At 40.5% G+C, this 25,905-nt stretch overlaps 3 protein-coding genes across 4 annotated transcripts in view; 2 read left to right on the top strand and 1 right to left on the bottom strand.

Annotated features, from left to right (window-relative positions):
• Positions 1 to 12,443: 12,443 nt before the first annotated feature.
• On the top strand, positions 12,444 to 14,285 carry LOC120772992. The gene is made up of 3 exons (XM_040101905.1): positions 12,444 to 13,390; positions 13,499 to 14,213; positions 14,268 to 14,285. The coding sequence occupies exons 1-3, from the start codon at positions 12,444 to 12,446 to the stop codon at positions 14,283 to 14,285; spliced, it is 1,680 nt and encodes a 559-aa protein (XP_039957839.1).
• A 1,210-nt stretch (positions 14,286 to 15,495) lies between these two features.
• On the top strand, positions 15,496 to 19,909 carry LOC120770943 (transitional endoplasmic reticulum ATPase TER94). Its single transcript, XM_040098654.1, has 7 exons — positions 15,496 to 15,669; positions 16,671 to 16,773; positions 16,909 to 17,355; positions 17,422 to 18,412; positions 18,482 to 19,074; positions 19,142 to 19,296; positions 19,380 to 19,909. Exons 1-7 carry the CDS (start codon positions 15,653 to 15,655, stop codon positions 19,471 to 19,473), a joined length of 2,400 nt encoding a protein of 799 aa, XP_039954588.1. The 5' UTR covers positions 15,496 to 15,652; the 3' UTR covers positions 19,474 to 19,909.
• Positions 19,910 to 23,839: 3,930 nt separating this feature from the next.
• The window catches only part of LOC120772340 (cAMP-dependent protein kinase type II regulatory subunit), a 77,138-nt gene continuing 75,072 nt past the window's right edge, over positions 23,840 to 25,905 (bottom strand). Inside the window, exons 9-10 of one of the 2 annotated variants that reach the window (XR_005705053.1) lie at positions 25,017 to 25,619; positions 23,840 to 24,552 (exon numbers count right to left, since the gene is read on the bottom strand). Coding sequence is in view for 1 of the 2 variants with exons in the window: in XM_040100891.1 (XP_039956825.1) it covers positions 25,489 to 25,619 (131 nt within the window). In the remaining variant the exon portion in view is untranslated. Of the gene's footprint in view, positions 25,620 to 25,905 lie in introns of both variants that reach the window. The other variant, XM_040100891.1, reaches the window with a different exon arrangement.

Below are 25,905 nucleotides of genomic sequence, written 5' to 3'. Positions count from 1 at the left end.
TTGTATGGAATCGTGATTTTGGTGTATGTTGTTTCGTTTATTTATTCCCCTTATTAAATTTTAGAATGCCTTGCTTTTTTTAACTTATTTAAAGAACTGGTCTGAAATGACTCTTGCCTCTTGTTCACTTAGACTTCAACTTCATAATCGAATCGGGTTTCTCGTGTTGGTTGGGAGGGAGGATGGTAATAGGGTTATTATATTATTGTATTAGAGCACGTGGTATTTTGCTTAGTCATAACTGAATTCACTATTTTAGGCTTTTCACAAAAGATACGACCTTTGTGGCCACATAATAACAATATATTGCCGAATGCCGAAATGCTTTTCAATTGAATTAATTGTAAATACACAAAATTAATGAGCGATCTTAATGAACGCAAAAACTAGAAATTCCTAATCATAATTGATGAATAAATAGATCTTTTTGGTTCGTGCAACATCCCACCAGACGCTGTTAATGAAGGCGCGTTATAAAAGAAAACGATTTGTTCAAGGTTTTACTTGTCGAATCACTAATGGCCAACCGTCAGACGGCAACAAGTACTAAAACGCTCAATATCGACCACATGGTGGCAGCAATCGGAGACGGCTGAACGAAGACCCAATTTGTATGATGCAATGCCGTCGTCGGCCGCTATAATCATCAGCAGTGATCGCATTTCGCATCTAATCGCCGATAATGGCAATGATGAGCAGTCAAAAGCACTGTTTTATTCGACGATTATGGGAATTAAAGAGCCTAACAATGCGTAATTGCAATGTGTGTGAGGGAGAAGGGTTTGCGCAGCATGCGAACAAACAAAAGCGCTCGAAATGCTTTTGGCCGAAACAACTGACGTCGGAGTGAAGAAGCACTGCCCGTTTGATAAGTGAAATAGAGTAGGGAGCTCTCTAAGGTAACAAAGAGAAAACGTGGTGCCGCTATGCTCTGAGTACAAAACTTCAAAAGCTGAAAACATTTTCAGAATTTTTGCTGTGGAAGTCTTCTTGCGTCAATATGACTAGCTGCAGATATGTTCATAGGATTTAATGTAGAAAAATACTGAAATGCAAAAATACGAATTTTAAACCTGGAAAATAATTTCGAAAAATTCACACCTGCAAAGTTTTCCCATGACGAATTTTATAGAATCTGCGCAGCCAAGAAAAGAGCTACACTTCGAAGTAGCAGATTAATTATTCTACCATCTTAATACATAGTTATTGCCGATTCCGCCCGAAGATATCGTCTCACTCACTCGTATTAACTGCTCTCGATTTTGCTCTAATGTTAGACTCCTCTTAATTACTTCGAAATTACAGTCATAAGCGTTTTCGTTATTGTTGTTGCTGTTGCAATATGCCTTTAGTGGCATGCCTCATTTGGTTAGACATTTTCGATTAAATTGCAGATTCACTCCTCGACTGACACGTTCAATAGCCAATGTCGCCGCAGCACTTCAGCAGCAATGGAGCTTCGCTCAAAGAGGTTATTGCTTCCTCAAATAAAAGTGAATAAATAATGAAATTCAAAACAAAGTAAATGCCAAAGTCTCAATTAAAGTTGCACAATGTAGAGCGCCTTGGGAACCGTTTTTTCTCTAGCGCGAATGCGTGCGCATGTGGTTGTTGCAAGTACAATATGTTGTTGCAGTTGATGGAAATCGGAAATCACTGAATGTGCTCGCATTCGTTTACGTTGACTTCGTACAGTTTACTTCTTCTTTTAACATGCTGAAATAATTTACCGATTTTCGATTGAACGAATTTGGAACGTGAATTACGTAAGCTTGACTTGGTTGATATAATGAGATGCCAAACTCGTTTGTGCATCTCGAACTCGAAATCGAACAGGAAACTCTTTGACTGACATTGAATTCGTTCCCTATTGTCTGGTCGGTTTCAGAGGTGAGAGCATAGATGTACACATTGCGATTGAGAGTTCAATCATCTTTTTTCACCCGAATGGTGGATGTGATGGACAAACTGGATTGACAGTTCCACTTAGACTTGAAATTGAACTGCCTTCAAAAAATGTCTTCCAGTATACATACAAGTAGTTGCCTATTTTATTAGCATTTATGATTTATCTTCATTTTCGTTATCTCCTTGATCATGCAATGCTTGGGTATACCAGGTTGTTTAATAAGTATTGTCGTTTGTTACGAAAAATACTATTTTATGATTCAAAATACACTTTATTATTCAGTGTAATCTCCCTGAATATGAATACACTTGCTCCAACGATCGTCCAATCAGTGGATCACATACCTGAAGTGAGAATCCGGAAGGTCTGCAAAAGACGCTTCAACAGACATTATGACCTCTTCATTTGATGAAAGACGCTTGCCCCGCATACATTTTTTTAGTTCTGGAAGTCGCTGGGTGCCAAATCCGGTGAGTACGATGGATGGTCCAAGAAGCAAGTAATCCACAAACAAATTTCCTCTCGCATCCCAAAAAACTGATGCCATAAGGTTATGGCCGACTTCCGAACATGAACTCCTTTCCTCTTGTTTTGATTCAGGATCATGATGATAGACCCAAGTCTCATCCATAGTGATGAATCGACGTACAAAATACACTTTATCCTTTTTAAAACGATCCAAATGTTGCTGAGAAAGTCTCATTCGAATGTGTTTTTGTTCCATTATTAGCGAATGCGGCATCCACTGTGCACACAAGTTTCTAAAACCCAAAATTTCACTTAAAGTATGGCTCACACTGCCTAATGAGATGCCTAGAGTCTCTACTAAATCTCTCTTAGTCAATCGAGATTCTTCCAAAACCATATCTAGTATTTTGGCTATGATTTTTGGTGTTGATGCACTTTTTGGACGTCCTTCACATAGATCGTATTCAAGGCTTATACGAACACGTTGAACAACCTGATATCTTGCAAGGATCTACAGTAACTCACAATGATCTGACTGAAGCAAGCGCTTCGAGATAATTATTAAAAAAAAAACTCACAATTCGAGCAGAGACGCAATTTTAAACGGACCACTGACCACTGTGGTCGAATTGTGATATTTTTTTTAATAATTATCTCCCACACAAAGCCTAAGCTCTTATAATTCTCTAAATTTCTTGCTTTGTTGTTGCTTGCAAATATTTCCAAATCAGTGAGCTGAGATATAAGCCTTATAAATGAGTTGGCACTTAGCCACTAGGAATAGTGTCGAACATCTCCTTTACGCAGCGGACGACGAGTGTGGCGAAATAGAAGGTAAACATATTTGTAAAGCTGTTGCGAACTCTTGAGTACTCATCTAATGCCATGACTGGTGCCACTCTTCATGGGAAAATCCTTTTGAACGATGATCAGAGCGCTCGAATTGCCTGCCAGAAATCCGTCATTACGAGCAATAAGCTCCATCTGCCAGTTGCCGCTACCCTCATATTCACCTGTCCACAAACCGATTTCTATATTTCTAACATTTAAGCACCAATTTTAGGCCAACTACTTATTTGCCGCCATTTGAAATAAGCAACCTCTTAGGAATGCACCACGAACGAGTGTGTGTGTCCAGTCTGCGTCTTGCCTGCTGTTCGAATGTTAATTAGCCCATCATTATTATCTCTTGCTTTCATGCACATTTACTCAGACATGTGTATGTATGTGTGCGTAGTGTCTGTTTCCAATTTTTAATTGCCATAACAAATATTTTCAGCGCTTGTAAAAACCAAGCTAAAATACGCTGACGCCAGCAATTACAAAATTCAGCAGTCCAAATATCCGAAAACCCGAAAATGCCGTGTTTCTAATCGCTTATTTGGATTGTTTAGCGTTGTTGCTGTAGCGTTCGTACGACGCGATCGCCCATTAATTTCAATGCCAAAACTTTTCACATTTTTCAGTATTAGCATGTTAAATGAGTGTGTTTGTAAACTGCACGCTACGCCAATTAAGCGCCGCTCTTAATTATAATTTAATTATTTTCAGCTTCAATCTTCGCCTTTGTCTTCCTTTGCTTCAAGTTGTCATTTGTTGTTTGTTTGTTTGTTTGTTTTTGTTTTTGGGTTATAAAATTGTGGAGCTGCGATCTTTTGGACTTGACGACGTCCAGCACCCACCATTCGCAACCCGCAGCGTTAATTCACCCAAATAAGCGTTGGAAATTATAACAACAACAATCGATAATATTTAAAACGATTTCTAGAGTCTGAACGAATTGCTGAGGAAACAGAGTTTAAGTCAAGCTTAAGCATGCTACTTCTAGGCATGGTGCGGGGCGCCGCAACTTGAACTCATTGTTTTCCGCCGTCACTGTTGGGCAACATAAATCGCCATTGTGCAGCTCGCCCTTAATTGAGACCTTCGGATTCGAGTTGTCTAATTATTTACGCTCTTTAAATCGCGCCAAGCACTTATTAATCAGCTTTAGTTCTGCACTTCTTTTCCCGCTGAGTAATGCCATTGAAAGAGGATTTAACATGTAACAACAACAATAACTGAAGCACTAACACGACGGTGGTTCACAAGCCAGAGGAGAGACGCTGATTGCGGCCGCGTCTTCGCGATCCCAAGCGTCTAAGTAACACATATTCTACTGCAACCGAACTCTTCCCCCTTACTTGCTACACATGTAGTAGTGAACGAGGGCGTCTTCTGCGAGAATCTTGCGTAATTGTTGTACAAGTGCAAAGCGATTCTTGGCTATGTGACCCATGTCAGCTTAATTGTAATTGTTATTGTAGCAAATACATCAGACAGAGTGCCGTATCTAGATCTAATTTTAACACGGTTACTGTTGTTGTTATTGTTATTACTTTTTTGAACAGCAAATTCAGCCTTCCCATCCAAAAGCACTGCCAGATGTTGGGGCTTTAGCTGCAATCTTTTGTTTTGTTGTTATTTAATATTTTCGTAAATGTTGTTGTTGTTAATTTTTATGAAACCGAAAGTCACTTGCGTACTTATTGCCCAGTCATCAGCAACAGCGTCGGCACATCAACCTAAACAACCACAATCTGAACAACAACAACAATAACTGTGTGGCAATGGCTAATTGGTCGCTAAGTTTGGCTGTCGCGAGAGTCGGCGGCAGAGGACTCCTCTGCTTCGGTATTGCAGTCATAATTGCAATTTGGTGTTCTTGTTGTTGTTCAACTGACGCGGTAGTTTTTCTTCGATTATTCTTTTAAATGAATGCAGAGCATTTGCACTTCTCCCTTGTTGTCGTTGTTGTTGTTTAAAAATGAAAGCACCATTTCCCACTCGAGCCTTATGGACAATAATTGTACCATTAAGTTAGAAATTTAGTAAAAGCAAATTGCTCCGCTTCCATTGCAGCGAACTGATATTGGTCGCAGTTTAAGGAGATTGGGTAAGTGAAGCAATTTTTAGTAAATCTACAATTTAATGCTTGTGCTAACAGCCATTCCCGGAAAATGTTCAATGCCAAAGGCATTCAAAAATAAGCTCCTACTCCTTGAGAGTTAATTTTGACTTCTAGTGATATATTTGGGAAAACTTCAAGGACATAGTGAGAATATAAAAACATAAAGCCACATGGCTAATCATGGGAGAGCCAGACGTGGAAACCTGCCAGCTATACTCGAAATTGAGAGATGAACGAGTTTAGGAAGGTCGTCAAAAAGTGCGGGATGGAACAAATAAGCTCTTCCTAGCACTCAAAAGTCCCATTAATTTAATGTGAATATATGTATCAAGAAGCCAATAAGATTTTCCATTTCTTTGATTTTCAAAGCACATTCTCTTTAATCGCTTTAGGTGGCTCTGGATGCAGCGAACTCAGTTGAAATCCATCCAATACTTCTTTAGAAAAGCGCGTCTTCAAATCTTTGCCGATTGTATCCAACAGAGGAATGTACACTGACACCCTGTAGTATTCCTCGCAATTTCTCACACAAAAATTGTCACGTTTTGTGTGCCGGCCACAGATTCTTGGTTTTTCTTCGTCAACTTTCAGTTCTGTCGCCATTTTTTTCGTGTCTGAATGAATGGATCGAAAATGTTCCTCATATTTTTGTCTTCGATTTTGGAACGTTACAAGCAGCGAGTCTATCATACTTGGTGCCTTTGCCAGGTCGATCGATCGATTCCTTCTATAATTTCCCCCAATTACCCCTCTTAATCCGCCGCTGTATATATATATATATATATATGTATGTGTGTGCGGTATATACCTTCAGATATTCAAAATGTCCTTTTTAATTCATTACAGAATTGTGTGGGTTTTATCGTAATAACTATCGGAGCTTATTTGAAAAAAAAATCAACAATTTCGGAATAATGGAAGCCTATTTAGTCCCACCGCCAACTCTAATAATTACATTAAATAAATGATTCTATTGAGAAATGGACGAGGCTCGGAATCTCGAGTACGTTAAAGAAAGCCTCTGCAAGGAACAATAGTTCCGACGGACCGCAAGGACTTCGACCAAGCGGACATCAAAACTCAGAAATCTGTTAAAATAATTAGTTGGAGAATGAAGAAAAATATCACGAGTTTGTACAAGTTTCAATTAAAAAATTGCATTCGATTCTTCTTCTTCTTTATTGACGGTTATAGCCGAGTAATGGCATAAAATAAAATAAATAAAATGCTTTCAATCAAATCAAAGGCAAGCGGAACAGTAATATCCCTCTAATACACAGCTATACGTTTGTGGACATGAAAGGCAATTAAATCGGCGATGAGATTTGCATTCTCACATATTTATGAACCAGAGCCAGATATAATGTATGTACATACATACATACATTCATTCGCACATTCAGGTATGCGAGCGGTTATTATGCATGGAAATGACTGTGTGAAAATATTTGTGCGCTTTTGTTTTCATTTAGTACCGCTCCGCCTATAAAAAAGAGTGTTGTTCGTGTTGTTATTGTTGTACAAGACATTGCTGTTATCTATACTGTGTGAGCCAATGGGGACGCCCTGCTGGCGGTTGTCCGAGCAGACTCCTTCCTCTGTTGCAAATCTCTTAGCCCGCGATTAATGTGTCCAATTAGCAGCACCACTAAAGTATTACAGCATTACAACAACAGTGCACGTGCGCACACACACAACTCGACGCTCAAGCGAACTCCTGCTGCGCCGCTGTTGTTGTTATTGCCGCCACGGTCCACCAAGACGCGGCATTGGGGGCTAACCCCTTCCGGGGCTGTGTGGGCACGCGTGTGTGTGTGTGTCTGTAGCGCTTTTGATTAATGCTTCTAATGTTGACTGTTATCTGATATCATTGTTGTTGTTAGGGTTATTTGACTTTCCGCCAGTGTACACACACATATGCACAACTGTGAGCACTTGTTGCAATTGCACACAATTTGCTTTGTTGTTGTGGCCATATTTGTGACCCAGTGTCTGAGTTGCCTTACGGCCACCGCCGCTCACCACCGCGGGCCCTGCAATTACTGACACCAGTTGGTGACTGCCGCCGCACCGCCCTCCAGCCAGCCAAGTGGCGCAATTGTCGCCATGATATTTGTTTATTTTCATTCATTACCCGATGAAGTGTTGTTTTTGTGGGTCTGCACTCAAGCGTATTCGTTGACACGCGGCATACATACATATGAGTGTGTCGTTTGCTTGGCGGTGGCGGGAAGCTCGCGGGAGGCTCGCGGACGACGCTCGTTAATTAAGCGAGGTGAAATTAGACTTATTTCCCGTTAGATCTGGAAACGCGCCTTCCTAGCCATGACAGCGCAGGTGTATGCGATGGCGTAAAGTTGACATTGGTGGCCGCACCGCCTCGTGCATTGTTGATGCCTCATTCATTTGGTTTTGTTGTTTTTGTTTCCGTGTTTGGATGAAGCCATGCATGTGTGCAGTTAAGCGGGCGTGAAATCTCGCTCAAGTACTCGTGCGTGCCGCCGCCTTTATGCGAAGCAGTCATTGTTGTTGTTTTGTGTGTGCTTTCTGCTTCTTTTGATTTGTGTCTTTCTCTCTACAAACAATGAGGAAGGAAATAAATCGAAAAATTAGACATTCTCATCCACAGCAAAAGTCGCTGTTGCACCTACACTCCCCTCCAACCTCCATATGTGTTCATATGTATGTACATATGTGTGTGTGGGTGTGCGTTGTAAGACACCACAATATGGGGAAGCGTTTTCGGTCTGAAAGTGCTGGCGGTGACAGCTTCGCCTCGTTGCACTTCGCACTCCGGTGGCTCGCTGTTGGCTGTTTGTGCCGCTGCAATTACTTAAATTGAGTAAAGATTTCAATTTTGTCGCATTTTTCGAAAATTAATAACTTCATTGTGTTAAGACCTGCAACAAAGCAATTACTAAGTGCAGAAATATCGCGTTGCCAATCCGCATTATTAGGACATTTCGGGTTACATTGGCTACCCAAGGGACTCTAACTCCGCTCTACAAGCAAACGCCGCTCTCAGGAACCATGAATGACAATTGCTACACATTCAAGCTGAGTCCATGGCCGGCGGAGCTTAACAAAATCAAAAGTTTACGCTTGTCAATCAAAATCGCTTATAATTTGCGCATCTTCTTCTTCATCATCTGCGAAAACACCGCTAATAATTTGCGCTGGTCCACGAAAAACAAGAGCATAACGACACAACGCAACTGTTGACTCGTCAATGGTGTTGCATTGTCAGCGATTACGACTACCAGCGGAACAATGTCTTAAAGCACGCAGCCACAAGACCATAAGCTTCGGCGAAATCCGCAGCTGAGACAATCCGCTGGCTGAAACGCGAAGCAAAAGCAGAAGCGTAAACTTATTGCAGTTCTCTTGACGGCTGCAGCATTTGAGATTGCGTCGTTGCTTAAAACAAATGGCCCGCTCAAGGCCATGCCGTCGTCTGTCCATCTGACAAAGCGAAAGGAAGCCACAGTGCGCGGGCACCTCGATTCAATGCGACGCAAGCCGGCGATTAGAGGATGAACCGGAATAGCAGCAAACGAAATGCGGCCAGAATTAGCGTGTGACCCGCTCAAGCGTCGTCGATTACATAACTGGCGCCCACTCTAACGACTGCGGCTCTTGTTCGTTGCGAATGATGCTGCAGATCTTATGATTTTTGTGTGTAGAACGCGATTTTGCAAGCGCTGTGTTTGTTGTTGTCGTTAATGGCTTTGGCAGGTGAATGGCTAAAGTGATTCTTTCGAAGCCAGCAGTTGCGAGTTGGAAGCGCGTGTTAGCCAACTCTTCGCTACAAATTGCTTGAGATATTGATCAGGTTATTGCTGTTGCGGTGAATCCCGATACATGTGCCTCATCTTGGGCCACTCACTTACCATTCCAATCGCCAATGCGGCATGATTGGTGGAAAAAAGTTGTACGGGAAATGAACCTACAAATGCTTTGTATGAGTATTAGGTTGGTCCTTACAATATGGAAGACACATTCGTGCTCTTATATCTTAAATCTATCGGTGCAGCTAGGACTGCGTGCAGAGTCTCATTCATCGTTCGAAGTGTTTCCTGAATGTAGTAGGAGGAGTGTAAATCTGCGAGTCATAGACGGTTTCCACCAATATTTCTTGAGAGTATGTAAGACACCGATCGACCTCACCATACAGGTCATCCTCAACTGCTCACATGACCACTTGCCGGGCTCGCCAAGATAAATAGTAAATATGTATGTATCTATAAGCATACCCTCATGTGGTCCATGCATTGTGTTCGCATTCGTATCTCGTTGTTTCCGCAACATCTCTCCGACGAGCGCACAGACAGCGCACACATAACTTGCTCAAATGAATTTGAAAACGAATTTGAAAGTATTCGGTTACGGATCGTGTTGCGGTCAACCAAATTGCGTAACTTCTAATTAACTTTCGAGTGCGAGTTGCAACAGCAGCAGCAACAACAACAATAACAATAACAACACATGAGACAAATATCATTTTTAGCCGCACACATGCGCTCACACATGCAGGAGCAGCCAAATCTCAATGCACAAGTCAAGTATTATTGGTCAATGTGCCCTCTAATTACAGAGCCATGAATGCCCTCCTTTCAGGCAGACATAAAAGCGTTGTTATATTTATAACCGGAAGCCGCGGTGAGTGAAAACGATGCTCATTTTCTTTTTTGACATCAAAGGCATCGTCCACCATGAATTTGTTCCTCCTGGACAAACCGTCAACGCCAAGTTTTACGTGGAAGTCCTCAAGAGACTCAAACGAAGGGTCAATCGGGTTCGACAAGGCATCATCGGCATCGCAGCCGATACGAAGTTGCACCACGACAACGCCCCGGCTTACACCGCCTTTCTTGTGAACAGCTACCTAACCAAGGGCAGTATCTCAAACTTTCCGCAGCCGCTCTAGAGCCCAGATGTGGCCCCCTGACTTTTTTTCCTTGCCTGAAGAGGCCGATCAAAGGCAAGCAAGGAGCATGCACCTCGGCTCTTCCGGAAAATACCTTCCGTGTCGCCATCGTAGCTTGGAAATCGCGCTGGCAACGTTGCATCGACGCAGAAGGAGCCTATTTTAAAAGTTTTTAAAGAATTGTAACAATTGATTCAATAATTTTTTGTTAAATCGACTCAGTCCTATTACTCCGGACAAACCCTGTATGTACCTGACATATCATGTAAACTACAGATTCATCTGTTTGTATCTAGATTGGTCCCATGTGCTATGTGCAAGTATTGGTAGGTGAATATGAGTATAACCATTATTCTCTGTGCAACATGTTGCGAGAGTAAAAACACAAAAACTTAATTAATAAAGACAACACGTTTCTTAAAAAATTAATCAGCAAAAGCGTAACAAATTGGACTCAATAAATATTTTTAACACCGCAATAAAAATCTTTCAAAAGACCATGTAAAGTGTCAGTGGTCGGTTTTTTTTTTATTCATTTTGGAGTGTTTAAAAACAACTCTCTCACAATAAAAGCCGAGGGCAACACCAAGCAATCGGATACCGAAACTATTTGGCTAATTTTGGGTTTCGCAAGCTTCCTCAGCACATTTGCATATGGGTGTTTATTGCACACTTCATACTTTTGGGTTTCAGCGGTGTGCGCTGTCACCCACTAAAACCGAAGTTACCCAACACAAAATATGCTGTTCGTAATCAAATACGAACTCGAAATTGTCGAGTGTTGGTCATTTGCATATTTCTTTGTCCATCAACATACAAATACCCGCTTTTAAATGCACAGTTTTGGTGTTTCAGTGTTTTAGTTTATCTTGGCTCGCTTGCTGCTCGATTATGAGATTTTAAATCAGATGCAATCTCAATGACGGCGCTCGTGACCTTCCAGCTGCTAGTCGCGATGTGATGCGTCATATGTTCACTTGTGGGTGTGAACATATGTGTTTCAGTGAAGATTCGTATTTGTTTTTGTTTCAATCCAAAAAGTCGAAGAGGAAGTAAAAGTAGAGCGACAAGTGAATCATAGGTGCATGCATAATTTTATATGAATTAGCGAGTATTTTTTGTTATTGTCCATATACGTAACATTTCCGGATGTAAACTAGACTGCGACTCGTGGTATGGATGACAAAATCTTTAGTACTTAATCTTTAACAGTAGGGTAGGGTCGGCTAAATTGTGGCAGACAGAGTATGCTCCCAAACTTTGAAGTAATTTGTGATAACACGAACATAAAGAGGCGAAGAGCGAGGAAAATAGAACACACTTACTGGACTCTGAAGACTCAATTAACTACGATCTAATTAGGACTTCGGAGATCGTCCGAAAACACTCTGTCTCACTGTGGGCTGAAATGAGCCTCCTTAATGTATTACCCATAAGATATTACATCGCTTCTAAAAATGTTTGTATATAAATACCGAAGTGAATGTAATGACGTAATATTCCAAATTGTTTCCTTAAACTCCCCTCAAGAAGCGCTCGAACTTTTGTACCTTTTTTAATAGAAAAGAATGATTCTTCCAAGTATAATCCACTTATTTTGGTCGCCCCTGCATTTCGATGCAATAGAAAACTGTTGAGTCTTTAATAACGTCATATTCCATTTCAGCCCTCGGTCGTAAGCAAAGAAGGCGAATCCATCTAATTATGTGGAGTTCTTTTGTACTGCCTATAAGTACAACGTAGTCTTTCGAAGCCATAATTTGATGACGAGCTGAATTCAGCCATTTTCCATTGTTTGTTTGAAGATTATCTTTCGCGTTAATTTATAAATCAGTAATTTGCCTATTGGATATACACACTTACAGATAATTGCCTAATATGGTGTACAGTTAACTAGTGGTACTTATTTTGCCAGCAGATCCCTTCCGTACTTCGTGAACATTTACGTTGGAGTATGTACCAATAAAACCGTTCATTATTGTTGTTGAACGGTCCACTGTTATTACATAAATTGGGAACCCCGGAAGCTTTGTCATCTCCATCATTATTGGAAGTTGCTAAATCATGGCAAACGGGCTTTCGGGATGGCAAACGTTTGAATATTATTTACTTGCGAGAAACCTGACATTCAGTATCCCAACGAGGTTCCTGAACTACGGTACTAAAAGATAACTGTTAGTAGCATCGAAATGTTAGCGCTCTCAAAACTTGTGCAGTCACTGGCGTTAATACATTTCCTCTCGTGGGCGCTCGCTTTCACTGTTCAACAGGAAGGAGAAAATGTCCGCAATCAAAGGCTCATCGAATTCCTTGTGGAACTGAATCATAGACAGCGGTACCAAACTGTCTTGCTGGAAAACTGTGCAGCAAACTCTTTCGACAAGGACATTTGGGTAAAAATGGAAACCCCGATGATACAACTACGATCCGCAACTCAGTACCAAAAGGAATTGAAAATACTCTTCAACCACAATTTGCTCGTCATGGTGTGTGTGGAGCGCAACGTTGACTCATTCAGTATAATCGGTGGACTTGCGAGACAATTGCAGCACATACGTGATACACATGTAATTCTATTGGCGGAAGCTGACGCAGAGGTGCACCAAGAACAAGTCGTCGAAAAACTCTTTCGGCATTGCCAAGTGCTGCAAATTTTAAACGTCATCGCACTTTTTAGTGATTTTATAAGTACCCATTTGGTACTCACGTTCGATGCATTTCCTACTTTCAAACTGACGGCCGTTCCATTCATGCCGTTTACGAACTATTTCCCCGACAAAACTCGCCAACTCCACGGTCATCCAATCTACACAGAGCCCGATCAGAACCAACCGAGATCGTTTCTGTATCGAGACCTCAGTGGTGCACTGAAAATGTCCGGTTACATAGGCAAACTGGTGGAGGCCTTTGGACAACATTTAAACGCCACCTTGCGTTTTCCGCGTCTTATTAACATCAACGAAACTATATATCAAAGAGATCAGCACAACAGCACGCGGTCGGGCGTCATCGACTTTGCAACCAGTTTGAGTTCTTACAGATTCTTCGCACCCGTTCAGGAGTTCACATATCCTTTCGAATTCGCCAAGTGGCTGATAATGCTGCCGGTAGAGCGCGACCTCGAAGTGAACGAAATGTTCGTGTACATCTTTCAATCCCAGTTATTCTTGTTTATTATTTTGATAGGCGTTGCATTGGGATTTTTCTTAAATCTATTTGAATATTTTCAAATTCGACGGCACAGTTCGGGTAGAACATTTTGGGGTGCGCTCTGCTGTCCTGGACAAGTCTTTCGTGGCATTTTAGGTCAAACATTTCCAATGTGTCCGCACAACAATTGGCGAATGAGCTATATTTATTTTACAATATTCCTTGTGGGACTCATCACCAGTTGCCTGTTCGCAGTGTATTTGAAGACATTTCTTACCCAACCGCCTACTAAGTCGCGTATTAGCAGCTTCGAGGACCTTATAAAATCGGATATTCGTTGTCTTGTTAATGAGAAAGAGGTCCCAATTGTCATAAATCTTTTTGGCGCTGCTGCCTGGTCACGTTACAAAGACGGATTTGAGATAATATCGTCTTGGTCAAAGTTTTTGTCACTTCGTTTGTCTCTAAACACCACCTATGGTTATACTGTCACCACTTCATTGTGGCCCTTCATCCAGTTGAAACAATCGCTCAGACGTCGGAAACTCTTTCGGCTCGCCACCGATTTTATATTGGACGACTGGCTCATCCTGGGTATGCCTATTAACGAGAACTCCATATACAAACCGGCGTTAAATCGGTTTATTGCGTTGGTAAATGAAGCGGGACTTATCAACCATTGGCAAGTTATGACCTATTACGACATGAAAGCGATTGGTGCCATAAATTTGGATTATAACGTGGATGACTCACGGCAGTACAACATACTGGTTCCCAGCGATTTTTACTGGATGGCCTGGATGTTTGGTGTGAGTTATAGCCTTAGTATAGCAATATTTGTACTCGAATTATTTATCCACAAGTTTGGTACGTACTCATAAAGTTACGAAATTATTGAACTACGCCTAAAATAAATGTGCCTGTTAAAGTAGGCACAAATCGAAATGCTCCGAGACAAAATATTTTTGGAAGACACTTAAGGAGGCATAGAACGTTCTGATAAAGATGGTACTATGAAATTTTAGTAGAGTTATTTTTTTGAGGAAATATTGTGTTAATTCGAGGATTTTCTAAGGTATCTATGCATCTGCATATGGAAAATGTTTGAAACTGACAGACAGTGGGTGAGTTTGAAATATTGATTATGCGAGGCAAGGAGAAGGAAGCGTCAGCGTAATTGTATTTAAAAATCTAAGTAGATATGCACATCGATAATTCATTAAAGAACATTAAAAAATTTCCGATCCCCACCAAATTTCACAGGAACAGTCCCTGACCATCCATGACCATATGTTTCCGAGTCCATGAGAAACATACGAACAAAATTTCCTTTCTCTTTTATATACACATAAAGATTAACATTAACATAATAAGTAAAAAATTTTATAAGAATTAATTGATAATACACAATATCCTTTATTTAGTTGTTATTGGTCCACAGCTACGTCAGAAATAATAATAGATTATCCCTGGCTATGTCTAGTTATTTTTCCCGATTTAACCTAACTGAAATTTGTGGCATCACTACTTTTATATAAGCACGTCTTCAAACCAAAAAAATTACACTAGATGGCTCTATAACCAGTGCGAGAGCTTGATTCTTTATACTCTTATTCAAATTAATATTAATATTTTGCAAATGATTTGAAAATACCCCTCTTTGCAGTTTTATAGTTGGGAAATTTGGTACCTTCGTAAGTAGTCTTGAGCTACATAGGAGAAAAGTGCAAACTAATGCAAATTTCTTAATCTGACGTGTCTTTACGAATGGGCAGCACTGTTCATGAGTCAGCGAACATTCGCTTCAGTGTTGTATTTAGATAGCACATGCGAATATTACAATTAACATTAATAATTGAAAATAATGAGACTAAATTTGGTTCCACAAATTACCTGATTTTTGATTCCACGTATATATTTACAGCGAGTAGTAATGAGCATGGAAATAGTATGTTAATACCGAATAAAGATAAAAATTTCGGAGAACAATATCATTTCACTCTTATGAACTTGCTGCTCAAAAGTAGAACTCTGAATTTTTTTCCGAATCGCAGCTGCGCTGCCTGAACGTCGACTCCCGTCAACGAACCTTCGACACACTCAGGAAAAAGAATCGTTTGCGTTCGCTGTCTGCCGCCTTCGTTGCAAAGTGAAAAGTTTTCCTCCGCGTTTAAGTGATTTTGGTATAAATAATATTTAAAGTTTTCCATATATTTAGTGAATTAAGCATAAAGTGTTAACAACCAATATGGCCGATTCTAAAGGGTGAGTGTAAAGACCATAATTTTCGTTAATTCTGAAAAGCCGACTTTGTGTTTTGTCAAACTAAGTTGCTGCTGCAGAGACTGCGACTGCGAGTTCACTGCTAGCTTCAATTTCGCGTTGTCATCACCGACGAAATATATTTTAATTTAATGAAATGCCTCATAAAATAGCGTAAAAATGATCAAAATTAATAGTTTTCCTGCTATTTAATATGCTTTTAAATAAAAACTTTTGTTTGAAGGCTTTGAAATAATAACCTCAAAACAGCAATTTGTATATGCAGTGCTACAAATGACCTGCTGCGGCATCAACTCAGCCTTTCATACGCCATTTGCTCTGGCTGTAATTACCCATGCCCATGAACAAGAGTAGAGCTATCCACTGTACGCTTCTAAATGTCAATATGCTTAAGAAATCCACCCTGTTTTACAAATTTCAAATTGTATTGAAATATCTTTCAAAATAACTCAGTCTTCAAAAATTTTACCAAAAATTTGAAGGCATCGCTTTGAAACGAATTTTGAAATACTTTCAAACAAAGAAAATTGTCTGCGCAATTGTAAAAAAATAAACTATCAAAAAAGAATAAACCAAACAATGGCTAGTGGTAGTGGTAATTCTGGAAGTGGAGGCAATAGTGGACGCCATCATGTGCCTTTTCATTGGAGTCCCGATGCCGACGACGATGTCTGCGATGATGATTTAATGGACGCGGATCAAGATTTAACAAATTTTGTACATAAATACAGACAGGAACAAGAGCAGAGTTTGAAAAAAACACAAGGTTCATTGTATTTGCCATCGCCAAATTCGACGGGTCCAAATAAGAAAGATGGCAAAGGCGGAGAACCTTCTGGAGCAAATTCTGGACCTATTTGCGCTCAAGCTTCTAGTGACAAGCGGTGTGATGAGCTTTACTTCTATATATATATATATATATATAAATATTACGCCTTTTTTCAAGCCACTTACTGATTTAAAATTGTTTTTCTTCCCAACAGTGATGATTTAGCTACCGCAATTCTTAAGCGTAAGGACCGCCCAAACCGTTTAATCGTTGAAGAAGCCGTCAACGATGATAACTCCGTGGTGTCATTGTCGCAGGTATAATTGAAATGTTTATATATATTTAGTTAGTGCCGGGTACGTACGTTTTCTAATTTTTTTATTTTTAAAAGAAAATTCGTCATTTATTTTATCAGCTGAGTAATATTATTGTTATTTCCCTGCATTGCATAGGAAAAAATGGATGAATTGCAATTGTTCAGAGGCGATACGGTTATTTTGAAGGGCAAACGCCGTAAGGAAACTGTCTGCATAGTGTTATCAGATGAAAACTGCCCTAATGAGAAGATCCGCATGAATCGTGTTGTGCGCAACAACCTGTGTGTCCACTTGTCCGACGTGGTCTCCATTCAATCGTGTCCAGATGTAAAGTACGGCAAACGTGTTCGCATTTTGCCTATCGACGACACGGCAGAAGGTGTGACTGGTAATCTTTTCGAAATCTACTTGAAACCATATTTCCTGGAAGCTTACCGGCCCATCCACATGGGTGACAACTTCATTGTGCGCGCTGCTATGCGTCCGATAGAATTTAAAGTTGTTCTCACCGATCCGGAGCCATACTGTATTGTAGCACCTGAGACCGTTATATTTTGTGATGGCGATCCAATTAAACGCGAGGTAAAGTTATACGAAACTAGTTATTTATTTTTAGTTTAAGAACACTTTTTCACTTATGATCTATAGGAAGAAGAGGAATCGCTTAACGCTGTGGGCTATGACGATATTGGTGGTTGTCGCAAGCAACTGGCTCAAATAAAGGAAATGGTGGAGCTGCCACTCCGTCATCCTTCGCTTTTCAAGGCTATCGGTGTGAAACCACCACGTGGCATTCTCATGTACGGTCCACCTGGTACAGGTAAAACGTTAATTGCACGCGCTGTCGCTAACGAGACCGGTGCATTCTTCTTCCTTATAAACGGCCCGGAAATCATGTCTAAGCTTGCCGGTGAATCAGAGTCGAATTTGCGTAAGGCTTTCGAGGAAGCTGAGAAGAATTCGCCTGCTATTATTTTCATTGATGAAATCGACGCTATCGCTCCTAAGCGTGATAAAACCCATGGTGAGGTGGAACGTCGTATTGTGTCGCAATTGCTCACCCTTATGGATGGCATGAAGAAGAGCTCGCATCTTATAGTCATGGCCGCCACCAACAGGCCGAACTCGATTGACCCTGCGCTGCGTCGCTTCGGCCGTTTCGATCGTGAAATTGACATTGGCATTCCGGATGCCACCGGTCGATTAGAAGTTTTGCGTATTCACACCAAAAATATGAAATTGCATGAAGACGTCGACTTAGAGCAAATTGCGGCTGAAACTCACGGTCACGTGGGTGCTGATTTGGCTTCGCTTTGTTCCGAAGCTGCTTTGCAACAGATTCGTGAAAAAATGGATCTCATCGATTTGGAAGACGATAAAATCGATGCCGAAGTATTGGCCTCTTTGGCCGTAACTATGGAGAATTTCCGTTATGCTATGACCAAGTCGAGCCCATCAGCATTGCGCGAAACTGTGGTGGAGGTGCCCAACACTACTTGGTCGGATATTGGTGGTTTGGAAAGTGTGAAGAAGGAGTTGCAAGAATTGGTACAGTATCCAGTAGAACATCCGGATAAATTCTTGAAATTCGGCATGCAGCCCAGTCGTGGTGTGCTGTTCTACGGTCCACCTGGTTGTGGTGAGTTTTGAAAAATATTTTGTTCCACCTTGAATATGAGTATACTTACTGTTCGTATTCCGCACATAGGTAAAACTCTTCTTGCTAAGGCTATTGCTAATGAATGCCAGGCTAACTTCATTTCGGTTAAGGGACCCGAATTGCTTACTATGTGGTTTGGTGAGTCCGAAGCAAACGTACGAGACATTTTCGACAAAGCACGCTCGGCTGCTCCTTGTGTGCTCTTCTTCGATGAATTGGACTCGATTGCTAAGGCACGTGGCGGTAATGTAGGCGACGCCGGTGGTGCCGCTGATCGCGTTATTAACCAAATTCTTACTGAAATGGACGGCATGGGTGCTAAGAAGAACGTATTCATCATTGGTGCAACCAATCGTCCCGACATTATTGATCCAGCCATTTTGCGTCCTGGCCGTTTGGATCAACTGATCTATATTCCACTTCCCGATGACAAGTCGCGTGAAGCTATTCTTAAGGCAAACCTTCGCAAGTCACCACTGGCTAAGGATGTCGATCTTACATACATTGCCAAGGTGACACAAGGATTCTCAGGTGCTGATTTGACCGAAATCTGTCAGCGTGCCTGTAAGTTGGCTATTCGGCAAGCAATCGAAGCCGAAGTGCGTCGGGAAAAGGAGCGCGCAGAGAAGCAAACTATGGAGGTAAGACTTGAGTAAAACAAAAATTATTTGATTTTAATTGCTTACTCGAAACTGCCTCAACATTTAGATGGACGAGGATGATCCAGTCCCGGAAATCACACGTGCACACTTTGAAGAAGCGATGAAGTTCGCAAGACGTTCGGTGTCGGACAACGATATTCGGAAATACGAAATGTTTGCACAGACTTTGCAGCAATCGCGCGGCTTTGGACAGAACTTCAGGTAATATCTCGACCTGATTTTTACTGCGAATGAGGGCTAGTTAATTGATTTATTTCCTTTTTATCCACAAAATAACAAAATAGATTCCCGGGTGCCAGCAGCACTTCACAAGGTTCTGGACCGAATGTACCAGCGAATCCGCCAGGCGACAATGGTGATGACGATCTTTACAGTTAGATTTTTAGTTTTAAAATCAATGAATATTAAACAAACCAATTTGTCAAATTGAAGTATGCTTAAACAAGACAAACAACAATTTCTAATTTGAATAAAACAAATAATAATATTATAAAAATAAAGAAAATACAACTATGTAAGATGTTATCTACCGAATCACCGCCTCTAAAGCGATTACGAAAGCGAAAAAACACGAAAATTGATAGTATTGAAAATCGGTTGAAGTATTACCGATTTTGAGCCAACGCGTGTTGTAAATGAACATTATATATCTCGCGGCATTCACACACATACACCTAGGTATGAACCATTCAGCGTACTCACGTAGAAACCGAGCGTACCCGAAACTAATTTTAACATTACGAGAGAAAAAAACAAAAACAAGTTTTTAAAGATATAAAAATAAAACAATAAAGTTTAGTGGACACCCAACAGACCCTGGTGTTTCAATTCGGTATCCAGAAATAGGTATTTTAGGCACTTCTGATAGTAATTTGGAGGAACCCTGCCGAGTTGACAGTTGTTGGTCGGGTAAAAGTCCGTGTCGGTTCCGATTACGCAGACCCGACTGGGTGGGACGGATAGTAAACAGTTCAGTAGTTGCACTTCTCAAGCCGTCGGAAAGATCTTTGACGTTAAATGAGGAAGTGAGAGTGTAGTGCTGCCATCGACGTCATCTAAAGCGTCTAGGAAACGCGGAATTTCGACGGAGTCGCCTTAAATAAAAGCTTAGGTGTATTAGTTTGAATGGCCATGCGAAGGGATGGTGTTGGCCGAGACTTTGTTATTTTTTCTGAAGACACTACTCGAGTTCTTCTTCTGTAGTGGATGGTGTTAACTCAGAGTGGTTAACTAAGAGTGTCGCGATAAGGTGCTGATTGTACATAATCTCGTCCGAAATGGGGTCCATTAGAAAGCGGATGTCTCTCTTCCAGCTTGTAAAGGAAATCATTGGGTTTGGTTCCGTGCAATGAACCGCCGACTTTTAAATTCATCATCGCAGGACGGCAGTCTCCGGAACCCCCTGGTTGATTGTTCTTAATTTGGAATAACATCTCGAAAATTTATCGCTCAGATAATTCGTGGTGCTCAGTTTTGTGTTCCGAGTAGCCCCTGCGTGCTCTTTGAAACACTTGCTCCTGCTACGGTCCAACTGCATTCCAGCTGCCTAATTAACCCTGTTCGCTTACCGACCTTGTTTCCAAGCCGTTCAAGTTAAAACTTCGCATTTCCTTTCATTAGGTTCTTTATTAATTACTATTTAAATATTTTTATTTTTTGTATTAAATACTACACATTTCACTTATTTATAATTAAATTTAATTGAAAATTGCTTTTCAATTGTATCGCTTAACGGTTAAATACATTATTTCATTAGAGTGCAGTTCAGGTATAATAAGCTCATGTTAGCGAGGGTCTTGTTTGTGCCTAAGTTAACGCAAAGGGGAATCCATGTTGAGCATACTCAAAAATACGGGGTTCAGGGGTCTTATAGACCCCTAACCGCACACACCGACCATGGACTTCCCTCTAGTGATTGGGGTCCTTAGTAGACTTTCATTGGATATCTCCTTTCATTCGCTGCGAATGTGCGCAGCAGTCGAGGGAATTTGTAAAAGAAGTTGGAAAGACAACAGAAAAGCGTACCCGAAGTTTAACAAATCCACCACAGAAACTATTGAAAATAGTATGCTTGGACCAGATAGTTTTGGCAACGCATTGGCGGGTCATGCGACTATTACTACTGAAGATGTCGAAATGCATATTTTTGTATGTTGAAGGGCTAGGTACATTGTGCATTTGATTGCCAGCAGTGAGTGGACGAAGGGAGTCGCTTTAAGCAAGTTATCTTATTCAAAAGAAAATCCATTGCGATAGGATCTCGCCGCAGAGGTGAGTGTTGACAGAAAAGGTTGAACGATTTTGATTTTAATCTGACAATTGCGATTCCCGCTTGCATTCCCCTTCCTTTCTGCGGCTACGACAGCCTCTGCTAGCTTCACCACTTTCAGGGAGGATAGCTGTGGCATAAGCTTCCACTTGGGGTATTTTTCGAACTTCATTCTGGGCATGGCCGGCTCCCGTTAGGGGTCGTCGGTGCCAATGCACACTCGCTTAACGCAGTTTGCTCAGTTTTCACTTCGAACCCTCGTCCGTCGGAAGTGGTGCTGCGGATTATCGGTAACAAATATGAGTTTAACAAGCACGGGCATTATTGCTTAAGTTCGTCTCTGACTAGTTAGTTACACGCATAAAAAAGAACAAAATACAGTTAACACATCGAGTACATCAAATCAATGGAGGCTCACAGTTATTTATCTTACATACACACATACGTAAATAGGATCCAACAATGTTGCAAGAAGGTCCGCAATTGATTAATGACATGCTGACTTTTAGGACTCCATTTTGTTTTGCTTATATATGTATATTCATTAATTCATAGGTACATACACACACACACAACGGATTTATTTTGATGTTAAGATTATTTTTATTTTTTCATATTTTTTTCTTCTAATTTAAGGTAACATCTTGAATATTTTTACTTTGCTTCTGAAATCGAAGCGAAGAAACGAAATTTGCAAATTTTCCTCCATTCGCAATCAAATATCTTCTTACTCAAGCGTGCGGCACTATCGACGCGGAGCGGTTTGTATGATTTTTTTCACATTTTTGGTATTTTTTAACGCTTTTTACGGTTTATTCTACTTCTTCTGATGATCTCCTCTCATTTCGATTGTGCAATGTAAAACGGTAATTGTATTCTTACAAGTACTTCAATATGTCCTTACTAGCTAATTACAATACAGTTGGATTTGTGTGAATAGATTTCCTGTGTATGTGTTGACGATTCCACACCCATGCAAACGCATTTCTACATAATGAGAGTGAGTGTATATGCACAAATGGGCTCATTGTCATTTCTGTTGTTGTAACTAACAAAGGATTGCTGGTGTATACATATGTACATACTCGTATTTTAGGTAAATACGAAAATCCCGTATCCATTCGATTCAGGGAACGGATGAACCAGCTTTGTTCGATTTGAATCTCTAAATTCTGAACTGAAAACGGTATTTGGTGAAAGTTGGTCAGCGAGTGGACATCATAAGGTATCTTTTAAAAATATATGTATAACTCCAGTTGAGATGAATGGTTGATGCTGTCCTAACGGGTACCTAGTCCCCGTTAAGGATTAGCCAAGTTGTCGTCGACATTATCTGACGGAAGGCCCAAAAAACGTGCTGTTTCGACGTGATCGTACCAAAGGGAGAGGGGTGTTATATGAGTGGGGTAGATGGCGCATGCAAAGAGGTGGTCAGTGCCATGCGGAGACTAATTGCACGCAGGACATATATTGGATATGTCGGGGTCTATTCTGGATAAGTGGGAATTTAACGTACTACAGTATCCAGAACGATGCTGCGGAAGTTTGTTGCGTCCGAAGTTTGGTCGGCGCACTGTCTAATGTCGTAGACGAATTCAGGAATGACCTCTTGATGTTCCAAGCAGGTGACTGCAGGGGTGATTTCTTCGAAAGCATCCCGGCACGAACTGCCTGGAGAAGAGTTCATTATGCTTTACTGGGAGCATGCGAGCCTCAATATGTAGGTGCTCAATAGGAGACATCAAGAGGCATCCCGTAGTAGTCCGGAGTGCAGTGTTCTGACAAGTCTGAAGCTTTATTATCTGCGTTCCACTGCATTCAGGCGACCATATTAGTGCGGCGTAGTTGAGGAAATGGTCATGACCTATGGTTGGCTGATATGCTCCCATCTTAACTAATTCACAGAACGATCCAGTTTATATACAGCTAAAAACTGCTGGCTGGTTAAACAGCTCAGCGCCAGGTTGACGGAACTTAAGGACATGGACTCATATATGGGATCGTGTAGCCATCTAATGGTGGGTGCGCATGTTTCACTGATCTTCGGCGACCAACTGACTTAACATTCGTGACAAAAACCTTTCCCCATAAATGCAACTCATCTGATGGGTTGCTATGCCATCTAACTCTCAATATGATTTTCGGGTTTTACTGGGTACCGTTGCTCGGTAGTAGGAAAACACTGAACGAGTCACCTCTGGTGGCAACGAACAAAACTGAAGCAAATAAACAAACAATTGCCGTGGATTTTTAATAATTTCCATTGAAAAGCACGCACTTCTCAATTCTACCGTTATTTTAATTCATGTCTTTTACTTTTAACTTATTTTGTTTTCTGGTTTGTGGCTCAGAATACGTCGCTTTGTTGTCGGAAATATCTATGTATGTTTGTGTGTTTGAGTTGTAAATAACGCAAAATAACGGTACAAATTACATGTTGACTTTACCCATCAATAATCTTGTTAATTTTTAATATTATTTTTTATATTTTTGTTTTTATTTATATTTTACTTACGTCGCTTACAACTTCTTTGTTAAGATCATATTAATTGTTTGATGGCTCTGCTATAAACCAGATGTACATAATATGCTTTGCAATTAAAAATAAATAATACAAATTATTTTATTTATAACAAATATGTTTATGTATGTATGTGTATGTGTGTGCGTGTGTTTATCTTCGCAAAACCTAGCGGACCTCGGTCCATTTCAAATGAACTACCACCTTTGAAGTGTCCGCACTAAAATGTTTCTATCTTTCATATTTTGCCTTCTCCCGCCTCTAGTTCTCTAGTTCTCTCATTAACAATCTCGTAATGGCCTGCATCGCTGAAACTTTTAATTACACTAATAACTATGTTTATGTTTGGTTTTGTTTTGTTTTGTGTTTGCTTTTTGTTGCTTGTAACTATTTACTTTTTAAGGTTTACATTCGCCTCGACGGCTCACTGTGCTGAGACTTCGTGTGTTCGCTTACTTCTACGTTTTCTTCTTCTTCTTGCTCTGGTTGAGAGCAGCGTTTAAGCATTTAAATTAACTGTTTTTACTTATATTTGTTGCTTTTGTTTTCCAAGGCTTTTGCTTGAGAATGGCAGAAAAGCAGTGTGTATCTATGTATATGTATGTTTGTAAGCAAAAGGAAAGTTTTCAAGCGCCTGGCTCACTCCCACTACTTCCCATTTTACAAACTATAAAAACAACAAGTAGAAAGAAATTAGAAGATATACTTTACTTACTTTACCAGATATGCTTGTATGCATGTGTGTATGTATTGTGTGAGTGCTTACGCACACATATGTGTGTTTGTGTTTGTATGTAGGCGGCGAGCGCTTGCATCCCGGCGCGAAATGATGTTGTCCTATGAGTTCCGGCTTGTCAGATTTCGGAAACATGCCAGCCTTGTGTCAGTTCTGAGAAATCTATCTGAAAATCCTTCTATGATTGGAAGAAGACTGTTGTTTTCTGTCTACTTCGATTCCGGATGGGAGCTTCTACATTTCCTGACTAGCTGAAGCTCTTTGCAGGGATGCATTGGCTTGTGTGGCGTTCGCCGATAATAGTACATACATGCATACATACATACATACGCATACTATACTAGTATACACATACATAAGCACTTTCTTGCTTTAAACTAATTTCTTGTGCTTACAATTCAATATGTTTTGTGAATAAATATGGACTTGGTTTGGTCTAGTATTATGCTATGCTGTTTTAGTTGCTGTTGCACTTGATGCATTTGTAAATTCTGTTTCTGTTTCTGTTGTTACTTTAGTGATTCTCCTCTCCTTTGACTTTCAACATGATTGACTATTGTATTTTAGTGCGCTGCTCTTAATGCTGTTACTGTTGTTGTTGATGCTGCCGCTGCTGTTGTTGTATTCCTAACTACACGTACTAATGGCGTCTGCTGCAGCTTCAGTTGGATTTTAATTAAATTATTAATGATATTATTAGTAGATTTATATTGCCACCGCTTTTAGAGTGGCATTGTTGTAGTTGTAGTTCTTGTTGGTGTTGTTGTTGTGTATGTGAACTTCGCACGTGAGCGCTTTTGGCGGTCAGTGTGTGTGTGTGCGTGTGTATTCTTAGTTGTGTGTGTGTTTGCTTGGAACTCAGACTTTTTATCGTGTATCGCTAATGTTGTTTTTGGTGCCAAAGATTTTGATAAGCTGCGTCTCGTAGTCGTCAATGTTGCGCTTCATGATCTCCATGCACGGGCCCAGCAAGCGCTCGAATGCTCGCACCTCCAAGACTAAATAAAGTGAGTAGAGAGAATTGTGAGCAGAGATTATTCAAATGTGCTTAGCGAAATTCAAAAGTTAATTCAAATATTTGTTGTTGCTGTTTTATTATTTGCTTTTAGTGTGGCCGCATGCACAACACTTTTCCGCTGATTTTCAGTTGCCAATTAGACACAAATCTTATGATACAAATACTTCTTTACTCGCATGCTGCAGTTCGTTGAAGTAGGAATAAGTGGAAATGTCCAAAGCAAAACAGAAAAATAAATAAATTCATAAAATAAAACATAAAATTAA

The sequence above is a fragment of the Bactrocera tryoni genome, chromosome 3 (assembly GCF_016617805.1).
Source record: "Bactrocera tryoni isolate S06 chromosome 3, CSIRO_BtryS06_freeze2, whole genome shotgun sequence".
Classification (NCBI taxonomy): Eukaryota; Metazoa; Arthropoda; class Insecta; order Diptera; family Tephritidae; genus Bactrocera; species Bactrocera tryoni.
The sequence above is the reverse complement of the archived record's forward strand: the minus strand, read 5'-3'. Positions and strand labels throughout refer to the sequence as shown.

Bases quoted from the DNA above. Each gene is read 5' to 3' on its own strand.
- LOC120772992 (XM_040101905.1), top strand. From the start codon at position 12,444: ATGTTAGCGCTCTCAAAACTTGTGCAGTCACTGGCGTTAATACATTTC. The intron at 13,391-13,498 runs GTTCGTGTACAT...TCGACGGCACAG, and splicing joins GACCTCGAAGTGAACGAAAT to TTCGGGTAGAACATTTTGGG.
- LOC120770943 (XM_040098654.1), top strand. The intron at 16,774-16,908 runs GTATAATTGAAA...TGCATTGCATAG, and splicing joins CCGTGGTGTCATTGTCGCAG to GAAAAAATGGATGAATTGCA. The intron at 19,297-19,379 runs GTAATATCTCGA...ATAACAAAATAG, and splicing joins GGCTTTGGACAGAACTTCAG to ATTCCCGGGTGCCAGCAGCA.